This window comes from Rattus rattus, chromosome 5 (assembly GCF_011064425.1).
Source record: "Rattus rattus isolate New Zealand chromosome 5, Rrattus_CSIRO_v1, whole genome shotgun sequence".
In the NCBI taxonomy this organism is placed as follows: domain Eukaryota; kingdom Metazoa; phylum Chordata; class Mammalia; order Rodentia; family Muridae; genus Rattus; species Rattus rattus.
The window spans coordinates 142,212,964-142,223,447 of NC_046158.1; the positions used below are offsets into that span (position 1 = coordinate 142,212,964).

The following is a 10,484-nucleotide window of genomic DNA, read 5'->3' on the forward strand; positions in this document are numbered from 1 at the left end:
TTCCTAAAAGCTACATTGGGTAAGCCACTGCTGATGAAGGCATAAGGGAAAGGGAGTCAGGCAAAGGGGTTTCAGGCTATAGCCAAAGTTGTAACAGAGGAAGGAAATGTTTGGGATGCATCTCAGAAAGTCACTAGTGGCCTTTGCCATGGTCAGACCCTCTGAATCATTGGAATGCTGTCTTCGGCAAGTTAAGGCAAGAAACTCCTGGGATACTCTGTACTTAGGAGTGAACAAGGCCATGACCCTGCACAACCACTCAAAAGGAATAGAAAAAAGTCACCTGCAGTTTAAGGCTGGGTGCAAAAGGGGCAGAAGTCAGGAGTGACTGGTCATGCATGACCAATATCACCACATCCACTGATTATGGGTCACTGAGACCATATTTACCCTACCTGGGTGTGTCTTAATCCTGGCGTCCAGACCCTGCTTCTTTATACTTCAGGGACTACATACTAAGGATTGGAGTATCAATGTTCTCCAAAAAATTAACTCTAGTAGTGCAATCCCTGAGCCACAGAAATCATGAATTATAATTTCTGTAAGGTTATAAGGAGGTCCTTGGGAAGCCATAGCTAACAGAGTGAGGCAATGTATATCTGTGTGGCAGAATGGACAGACATGTGTCTCCATAATATATCTTTCTGTGTTTGGGTAACATCAACCTAGCAAAGAACAAGAAATTCCATGTTGGAGGGCAGACACTAGGGCATTAAAGGTAGCCCAGCAAAGTTCATCAACAAACTCAGTCTCTCACTCCATCCAGCATCATGATCCTGAAAATCTAGTTCCCACTTTCAGTCCTCCAGGGATCTCACCTCGTGTGTTATGGCATACTCAACATAATTAATGTAGCCTGCCTGCACCAGAATGATTGATGTCGATCTTATAGTCAGGAACAGCAGCATGATCACCATAGTTCCTTTGTGTAACTAGCCTCTGAAAAGTACATTTATCCTATACTGGCTGCCATACCCTCCCATCTCACCTACACAAAGCCTCCATCCACACTGTGGGCTGATTGCACTCTTTTCTTTGGACCTGTTGTATGGCATAAATATGAGGATAAATGAAAGATCCAGACTGCTGGGGATTTCAGTCAATTCCCTGACTCATAACTTCTTTTAGGGCCGGGAAGACGAAGGGTAGTAATCCTGACATAAGGTAATAATTTCTGTAGGAGAGAAAGTGTGTGTTCACTCATTCTGAGATAACCCATTATGAGGACAATGTTATCAGAGTCAGAAGTTTGGCCTGAGAATCCAGAGCCAGAATGATAACTAGGGATCCAGTGTTTCTACCTGTCCATGGCCAGGCCCCATTGCCACCAGATAGAGAGCCTCTATATCTCCCATTCTTTCCCTGAACTCCCAGATCCAAACAACCACCATTCCCTCTCCACAAAGCAATGTTTTATACACTAAATCGTTTTGCTGCCTCCGTACCATAAGAACTGCATGTTCTCTCTTCCTGTAGCACCTTGGCTCCTGTGCCCTCTCTGCCCCTCTGCATTAGGCTCACAAGAACATTGAAGACCTCTCTTTCCCTCAACAACCTCATAGTTGGTACACAGCCACTCAGCAGATTACAGATGCCCCACAGACCATAAAGGCTCTAGGCACTGGTGATGGTCACATATTAGCAGTAGATAATAGGACTCTATTACTGAAGGACTCTATTACTGTGACTAAAAACCTTTAGAAATCAGGCTGGAAGAACACTGCAGAGAGCACACATGTGCTGTGGATGCAGAGAGAAGAGAATTGTCACCTGCTGTCCTGCTTCATTATATACAACTTGTGCTTCATTGCTCATAGGTCAGGCAACATTTTCAGTTTTATTTACTTGTTTATTTAATTGCTTTTACTTTTATTGGATATTTTATTTAATACATTTCAAATGTTATTCCCTTTCCTTATTTCCTCTTTGGAAACTCCCTTTCCCATTCCCCCCTCCTCCTGCTTCTATAAGGGTGCTGCTTCCCCCATCCACCACTCACTCCTGCCCTCCACCCTGGCATACCCCTACATTGGGTCATGAAGCCTTCACAGAACCAAGGTCTTTCCCTTCCACCGATGCCAGATAAAGCCATCCTCTGCTACATATGCTGCTGGAGCCATGGGTATCTCCATGAGTACTCTTTGGTTGGCAGTTTAGTCCCTGGGAGCTCTAGGGGGTTCTGGTTGATTGATATTGTTCTTCCTTTGGGGTTTCCAAGCCCTTCACCTCTGTCAGTCCTTTCTCTAACTCCTCCATTGGGGTTTTCTGGCTTCAAGCATCTGCCTCTGGGTTTGTAAGGCTCTGGCAGAGCTATGGTAGTGGCAATGCTGTGGTGGGTAAAACTACTTACTTTTTAATAGAAAGAAATCACTTTACAGAAGGCAACTCTCTTTCAGGTCAGCGAGTAAGGAGAAAATCTGGCTATAAAGGTCAAAATCTCAGTGGTGTGATTATTGCTCTTGTTTTGTTGAAAAATTATTTTCCCGTAAAAAGATCTTATAATTATTTATGTTTATGTAAATAGATTACTGCTATGCTCAGCTTCAGTCACTAAGTGATTTTTTTTCTTGCAATTGGTACTGGTTTCTTCAGAGACTGATGATAGATGACCAAATTATTTAGAACATGTAACTGTTACTATATACAAAAGAGAATGTGTCTTCTATTCTACCTCCTACCAAGACTTAGTGAATTTCAGAGAAGATAGCAGAAAGAATGTAACCGCTATAGGATTTGGTTGAGTGATATGTATCTATTTCATTTGGATTTAAATATTCCATTGTGGAGAGAATTACAGGAGGTCCTCAACATGCATAAATTTATATGATTCATAACCTTTCCCTATCGCCAAGATGATATGAACAGTTAACAATGCAAGGAAACAGCAGAGTCTTTGGTAGAGCTGCATAGAATTATTGGAGGGAGACCAGAGTACTCACTTGAATGAGGTATCACCAATGTCCAAGGTGCTTTTGGTAATCCAGCCTCCTGAGTCATGCAAACTCTCAAACTATCTTCTCACACTATCCTAGTAAATTCTATGAACAAGCTGGCTAGACATGGGTGAAACGGATTCTTTGTTTATTGTTTTTACATAGTCTAGAATGAATAGATACCAACATTATCTCCAAGAAAGTCATACAACATAGCACAGGATCCAGGGGATCATCAGAGGCACCTTTGTAGGTCAAATTAAGAAGATGATATGCTTGTGAATCAGAGACAGATCTGGGTGACAAAACTATGCATGTAAACAGACTAAAATGCAAAATACATGGAATGGAAACATGCAATGAAATTCATCAAAATAAATATCGAATGAAAAAATCTATATTGGACAAACGTTGTATTTTGGGTTGTTTGTTTTGAGATACAGTCTCCCTAGATTGTTCTGACTGTCCTGAAACTCCCCCATAGACCAGACTAGTCTCAAACTAACAGAGATCTTCCTGACTCTTTTCCCAAATGCTAAGATTAAATGTGTACATTACTCTATCTGGCACAAATACTAGAGTGATATCTACTGCAGTTTAGTCTTATCTATTTTGCATGTGAAAATTTTCATCCTGTGCTTTGATACTATGAAACTCACTTTTTATCCCAAATTCAGTAAATTACTTTCATTTCTTTCTTATATTCTTACATGGAGGTCTTGATCATTCTGTAACACAATTGGATCTTTTGTACTAGAGACACACACACAGTGCCCGTCAATTTTATAATTTTCTGGCTATCATTTCTCTTTAACTTGCTCCTGCTGTATCAGGCTCTAGCAGATACCCAAGGAGTTGATTACATTTCCAAGTGACCAACCAGTTCCAGTGGTGAGAGGCAAGGAAAGGGCAAAAGGTAAGGGTGGGAGTTGGACTGCAGGGGTATTGCTAACGGTTACATGAGAGCCATTGTAGCTTCTCAGGAAAAATTAATGTTGTACACTTATCCTCCAGGAATCTATGTTCCACTGAGATAGGCACTTTCTGGGTCTATCTTAATCATTCAAAGTACTGACACAGCCCTCTATCACTATGCTCCCAGCATATACTTGGGGCAGTTTCAACACAGACCTCAGATACTGAGCAATTACAGAAAAGCCAATGTGAGTAAAATTACCCTGGGTTCTGCATGTGTGTCTGCCTTTCTGGAGCATGATGAGGAAGATCTGGCAATCTTCCCTACTCTGTGCCTGGCACTGCTCCTAGGTGATTCAAAGATAGGTCACTCCCAGGTTTCCATGAATTTCCTGAATGCAGTAATATCTTTGTTGAGTCCTGAATATATTTGCAACCCTGATGCCATCTTCCAGTCTTACTCAACTGAGTGGCTACACAAATTCTCCTCATCCAGTATCAGACATTTTCTGGAGCTATTTGGTATTGGCTGAACATCACTTCAACTTCCAAAATATTACATAGCTCTAGAGGACTATTGGACGACAAGCTACTGGGTGTCTCATATCTGCTAATTCCAATATCTCCTTAGTCTTTTGAACTAAGAAGGCCTGCCACATACAAACTGAACCCAGAAAAACTGCTAAAATTTTTATTGGATTCAGATGGGTTTTAAAGCAAGGATTAAAAGATAAATCAGAAGGTTATGAAGTCAAACGGGTTACACAATTTAAGAAAGGAGTGGGACTCAGATTAGGAAAATGCAGCTTAGTGAAATGTTGTCCAAGAAGAAGAGTAGTCTACTGAGGTCATGGCCGTGTCCTATTGGCAAATCTGTCTCAGCAGTTGTGGTCCTGGAGGGCTGTGACAGAGAGAAGCACACAATTGAGAGATCCCTCCCCGTTTCATGGCAGAGAGTAGCTACTTAGGAGATACATGCCTATTAAAGATCTCCCTTCAATTGAATCTTTGGGAATTCCATCCTGAGAATACATGGGCCACAGAAGTATCCTAACTTCCTTGACCTTTAGATCCCTAATCGGTTTTGTAGGTACCTAAGGCATAAAATTAGACCACTCTATAGAAAGAACTCAATGAAAATGAATGACAAAATTCCAGGCAATTATGTTTGAGGACACCTCCTAGATTGGTAACTGCTTCCTGGCTAAGTACATTCCCTCTGAAGTGCGATGTTGGGAGATGGGTTAAAAACAGAAACATTCACCATGGAACAGAGGAATGTGAGTTCTCTTGGTGTATCTTCAGAGGGTTACTTACCACTGTCATGTATGGGAATACACCGTTCTGTAAAAGCAAGAAAAAATATCAAAAATAAGGAAATATCTAGGTTGAAGGCTCAGATTACACCTGAACTTTGGATGGCCCAAAGATTAAGATCACAAAAAGTGTCCTGCTTGTACAGGAAGACACATGGTTATACAAGAATCCCTGTATCATGAGAAAAATAAGGAGGGCATGAGAATAAGCCAAACAGAGCATCCTCTTACCTCTCTGCTCAGGCACAATGATGTTTTCTTGGAGAAATCCTTTGTGCTGTATGAATTCCTTAAATACTTCCAAGGCCTCCAGTTTTTCTTCTGGATACTTTCCTGTGAGCAAAGGCCAGATAAGCAAAAAGAGAATAACTACACATCCCTATTAGAATCCACTGACAGAAAGACAAGAAGACTGCACAGAACAAGTGTATTCAATCTGAAGCATAAGGGAACAAGAGAGGAGACTTTAGTGTCAATGTGGAAGTGCAAAATGGATGGTGGTAGGGAAGCTTGTCAACTGGATGTGTATATAGCTAACATATAAGGACACACAGTATGACAAAACCTATATGTGATATCTTAAGCACCCAGGAAATGTCACAGTCATGGAAACTAATAATTCTGTCTCCTACTCCTGGAAGGAGGGTGTCATTGCCTATAAAGTTTTTTTTATTTAGGACATAGCCATTATTGAGTACTTCCTACCATGAAAGCTGAGGCCTCCAAGACATGGTATGTACTAAGTCAATAAATTTCTGTCCTATTGTTCAGTGCTCAAGGCAACATCCGATCATGTCACTGGAAATTCTGCACAGACTACGGCTTACCATTTTAAAGCATTTATACTGACCACATGGTGCCTTATGCACAACTGCTAAAGGACATGGCCGTGGCTTTAGACTTCCCAGTGCCTATATATAGTTGCTGGGCATTCAAATAGCTAATGGTCATAAGCAGGAGGTTGGATCTCTGATATTTCTCACCTATGAGGTGTCCCGTTTGGGATATTTTCCGAAATGGATGGCTTTCAGTGTATATGATGTAGTGGTCCTTCACTGGAACCTCATAGATGTAGAAGAGATTATGGCCCAAAACTGCAGATAAAAGAGAAATTTTCTAAGAGAACATTCACCCCACACTAACAGTCTACAAGGTTTCAACAACAACCCATGAGCAACCATATAGCTAAGTCAAAGACTTCCCATGACATCATTACAAGATATAGGTTCCTCATGGAAAGCTGTTATCCCCAGCTATGTAGACATGACCATAGGTGTCAGGGAAGATGAAGCCCCCTAGCAGCTACCCTGGTCTGTTTCCTAAAACCTAAGCTTCAGAATCCCTATCGGACAGTGGACAGTAATATCTAGAGGGAAGCATGGTCTCTTCTGTGAACTTGGCTGTGATTTCTGAAAACACCTGGGAATTAACTGATAGACCTTCATGAAAAATAAGCAGACGAGGAGCACTCCAACCAATAATCTTGCTTTGCTTCACATGCATTCAGGGGTACTATGTTGGCTAAGAAGTCCACATAATCTAGAATCACATTAGAAATATTCAGTTGACTATTGACAATGGGTATGATATTAATTATGTTAGTTTATTGTGGAAGATTCATCTTAATTGTGGGCAGGAACATTGTTTGGGCAGCAGATCTGGACTTTGTAAAGTTGTGAAAACTATCTGAGCAGTAACTTGAATGTTCACTTATTCCTATGAGTAGATGCTTCCTTCTCCAGCTGCCTGGAATGCCTAACCATTATGGACTGTACCTTGATCTGAGACCTAAATAAAACCCATTTTCTCTTAAGCAGTGTTGATTAGAGAAGATTATGACAGCAAAAGGAGGAAAAAATGAGACACAGACTCACAGGAACTGTATTGACCAGGCTCCTCTGTTCTCTGCATACGAACTCCTAGCTTAATGCATTCTCCCTCAGATCTGAAAAACAGGAAACCGACCAGGAGTTTCTTTCTCAACAAATCTGTACTTAACTCTGGTGACTTGGTTCCTCAGACTTAGCACAATGACCTCTGAAATCCCATATTAACCACTCCTAAATTTCAGCATGCTAAGACTATGGCCCCTCAAGGAATGAGTTGTTCTGTCATCAATAACCAAAACATAGAGGAGAGGAACAAAGATGAAAAGATGCACGGGGGATACTCACAAAAGAGTGTGCCTGAGCTCCAAGGTTCCTTCTTCTGGGCATGTCAACCTAATAGGGAATACAACCAGAGTTTTCTCCTCCTCCTTTCTCCTTTGATTCACTGTGGCCTTTATGAACCAGACACCTGAAAGCTGGAGCAGACAGACTTCTGAGCCCATACTTCAGCCCCAAGTCTTACTTAGTTTGCCTACAAGTGTACAGCCTATACACATATCACTTGGCATAGGATGCTCCCCTGAGTGTCCACTGTCCCAGACCATGCCCTTTACAATTAGGCTAGAATTACATATGGTAGTCCATTTTAATTTAATTTGACTGTCTCCAAAGGCTGAAAACAGGATTCTAGGAAAAACACATAGAGGTCCTGTCCAGGACACTTTATGGCTATGGGTGTCATTGCTCAAGAACCATTCTCTGGTCCAAGTCTGTGGACCAGGAGGCTCTGTGTGCTGAAGAACAGCACTCTCTGCTCAGACTCAGAAGACTGAAAACTTCAGGAGTACTAGCTCTGGTACTCAGGCACTGTCCAACACTCAAACCTCCCACAAAAAAACCTGTTCCCCACTCCTCCATGCCTCACTTTCTCTTCTTCTGAGAGGAAGCGAAGATCATCATGGCTTTGTAGAATCGCCACTAGACTGAAAAGTATGACAGTCAGGAGTAGGCTCTTCATGTTTAGGCTGTGTGCTCTCATACAAAGCCAGCAACAAGCATGACACAATGGCACTGTGTTGGCTCCTCAGAGTATGCCCTTTATGGCCAAAAATGACACTGGCCACACCCTTCTTGGCCATTTGTCATGGCCAAATCTACATTTGTCATAGGGGTGAATATTTTTGCATTTAGGACCTCTTGGTCTTTCACTGCCACCTCGAGACAAAAGATCTGCAATGGCATTGTCATCTAAGTGTACTACGCATGAAGGAGCCCAGAGAAACTGAATGACTCAGGTTTGAGATGGGAACACAGTCTGCATTCTGGGCCAGAAAGGGAGGGCTGCCTTTATCCACTTACCATCATCAGCCTTTCTCTCATGCTTAACACAGTCATAGCTTCCTTAAATACCTTCTCTACCGCTCAGGAAAGGACTTGGCTTCTCCACAATGCATAATCCTTCTGATTTCCAGAGCCCAGACTAGGTTTTGGGATCCCAACTGACTGTTGCTCATGCCTAGAAGGCCAAAAATAGGCAAGCGTAGGGTCACGGCTTCAGGTCAACTGAAGTAGCACCTCTAATAGGTTACAAGTCACACTCAAGGCCACAGTCACCTGAACTGCTGCACTATGCATGCAGGGCTGCCAGTGCTCTAGTAGAATGTTTCTTACTCTCAGGCATCTCACTAAGTTTTTGAGGAGAAGGGCCTTGATGCCCATGTATCAAAGTTTTATCCTGATATTGGAAAAGCTCTAACTACAACTCAGGGAATCAAGATTATGTATGTGTTCATTAAGAAATATGTAAGAGTGTTACACCTCTTGCTGTGTTGGGCATCTGGGGATCTCCTTTAGAAACTGGTAGAACACCAGCATATCATGCATAATTGAGCCCTCTTCTATACTGTATGGCCTAAGTTTATTCTCACATATTTCTGAAAACTGACACCCCAACAAGGTCATCAAAAGTCTCAATCTTTTTGAATAAGAACAAGATGAACACAAAAAGACCAAGGCCCTCCTGCATGCAAACTTCATGAACAAGCTGAATTTCTACTGACTCAGGCCAGCTTCTTCCTCAATAGGAAATCTGTCTCTTTCTTCCTTAATCTCCATTTCTTTGCCTTCACTGTCCTAATCTGAGAAAACTGGTCAAGGCTCTGGAGACAGGTCTTGGACCTACAATGGTGTCTTTGTGCCATTGTGAACCCAGAAGGAACAGTTCCACATATCTATAATCAAAATTAATGAGTACTCTCTGACAGGCTGTGGCTCTTGCTGATAAGCTCTGATGACCTAGGTTTTGACACCAGCATGCAAGATGCTACTGAGCAGGAAGTTTGTCATCTCAAAAGGAGAAAGGGTGGAGCCTGTGCTCTTTAGAAGCAATGAATAATGACAAAGTGGAGTCTCCATGTCTGGAATGACAAGGATTTTCCTGTTTGTTGCTTTGTTGATTGAAATCATATAACATTTATGCCACTGTGTGGATCACTGATGAAAGCATTTACGGCAATGCTATATGTAATTCCATCTTAACCAAAAGCAAGCAAACAAAATTCAAAAAACAAAACAATAAAAAAGAAGAGTCATCGGTTATTTACAAATCATGAATCTCATGTACAGTCTGATGAGAATCTTCTGTATTCCTATCATCCACTTGTCTTTCTCTATGCCCCAGTGAGTTCCTATCTGCCAACTATATTCAAAGATTGAAAAGGAAAAGTGATGAGATAATCCTTGGTAAGGAAGAGCTTGCCATCAGCCCCATGTGACTGAGGCAGGGCATGATGTAGAGACCTCAGATAATAGATGTTCTCAGGAGTAAAAAAGAAGAATACAAGTGGATGGGGTAAGCAGAGAGTAGATAACATGAAGAGATGGTAAGGTAGGAGGAAGGATGGCCTATCCACAGTGTTCTATGACCTAAGGCATTTCTCTGGGTGGATCCATTTCATTCTGGTGGTGGTTCTTACAAAGTCCTCCACCTCCTGCCTCGCCACTTCTGGAAACATCTTTCACTGCCCTTGAATATGAACCCCATCATGATGAACTTTTAGGTGCTTCAAAGTCCTAGGTTCCTTAGTGTAGGGAACATGTTATGTGGCATTTATATATAGGAAGGTCTTGATAGCTCAGCCAATAGCACCAGGCCAGAAAGGGTGTTGTCTTGGACTGAGGTGCATTGCAAATAAATGGGTAGCAGTTCTTAGATGAATAACAGTAATTATTGGAATATTGACTGCATTGTGGGGACCAGAGACTATTTCCCTGTACAACGCATTGTTTTTGAGGCAATACACAGACCACTCTGAGTGTTCAGTTCCAGAATAAAGTCAATTTGAAGAATGGTGGTGAGTAAAAGACATGGAGGATCTTTGAAGATGCTGATGACCAACACTATTGATTCCTGGTGTTTGTTGAAGTCAGGGCCAGGCATACTGATTTTTTCCTGTTTCTAGTGATTCTTGCTTCTCCTCTGTTTCAATAGC

At 41.8% G+C, this 10,484-nt stretch overlaps 1 protein-coding gene across 1 annotated transcript; it reads right to left on the bottom strand.

Moving 5' to 3' along the window:
• Nucleotides 1–5,157: 5,157 nt before the first annotated feature.
• LOC116901061 (vomeronasal secretory protein 2-like) lies at nucleotides 5,158–8,011 on the bottom strand. The gene is made up of 6 exons (XM_032902634.1): nucleotides 7,919–8,011; nucleotides 7,339–7,469; nucleotides 7,039–7,109; nucleotides 6,148–6,258; nucleotides 5,396–5,497; nucleotides 5,158–5,192 (listed from the first exon to the last, which is right to left on the bottom strand). Exons 1-6 carry the CDS (start codon nucleotides 8,009–8,011, stop codon nucleotides 5,158–5,160), a joined length of 543 nt encoding a protein of 180 aa, XP_032758525.1.
• Between the last annotated feature and the right edge of the window lie 2,473 nt (nucleotides 8,012–10,484).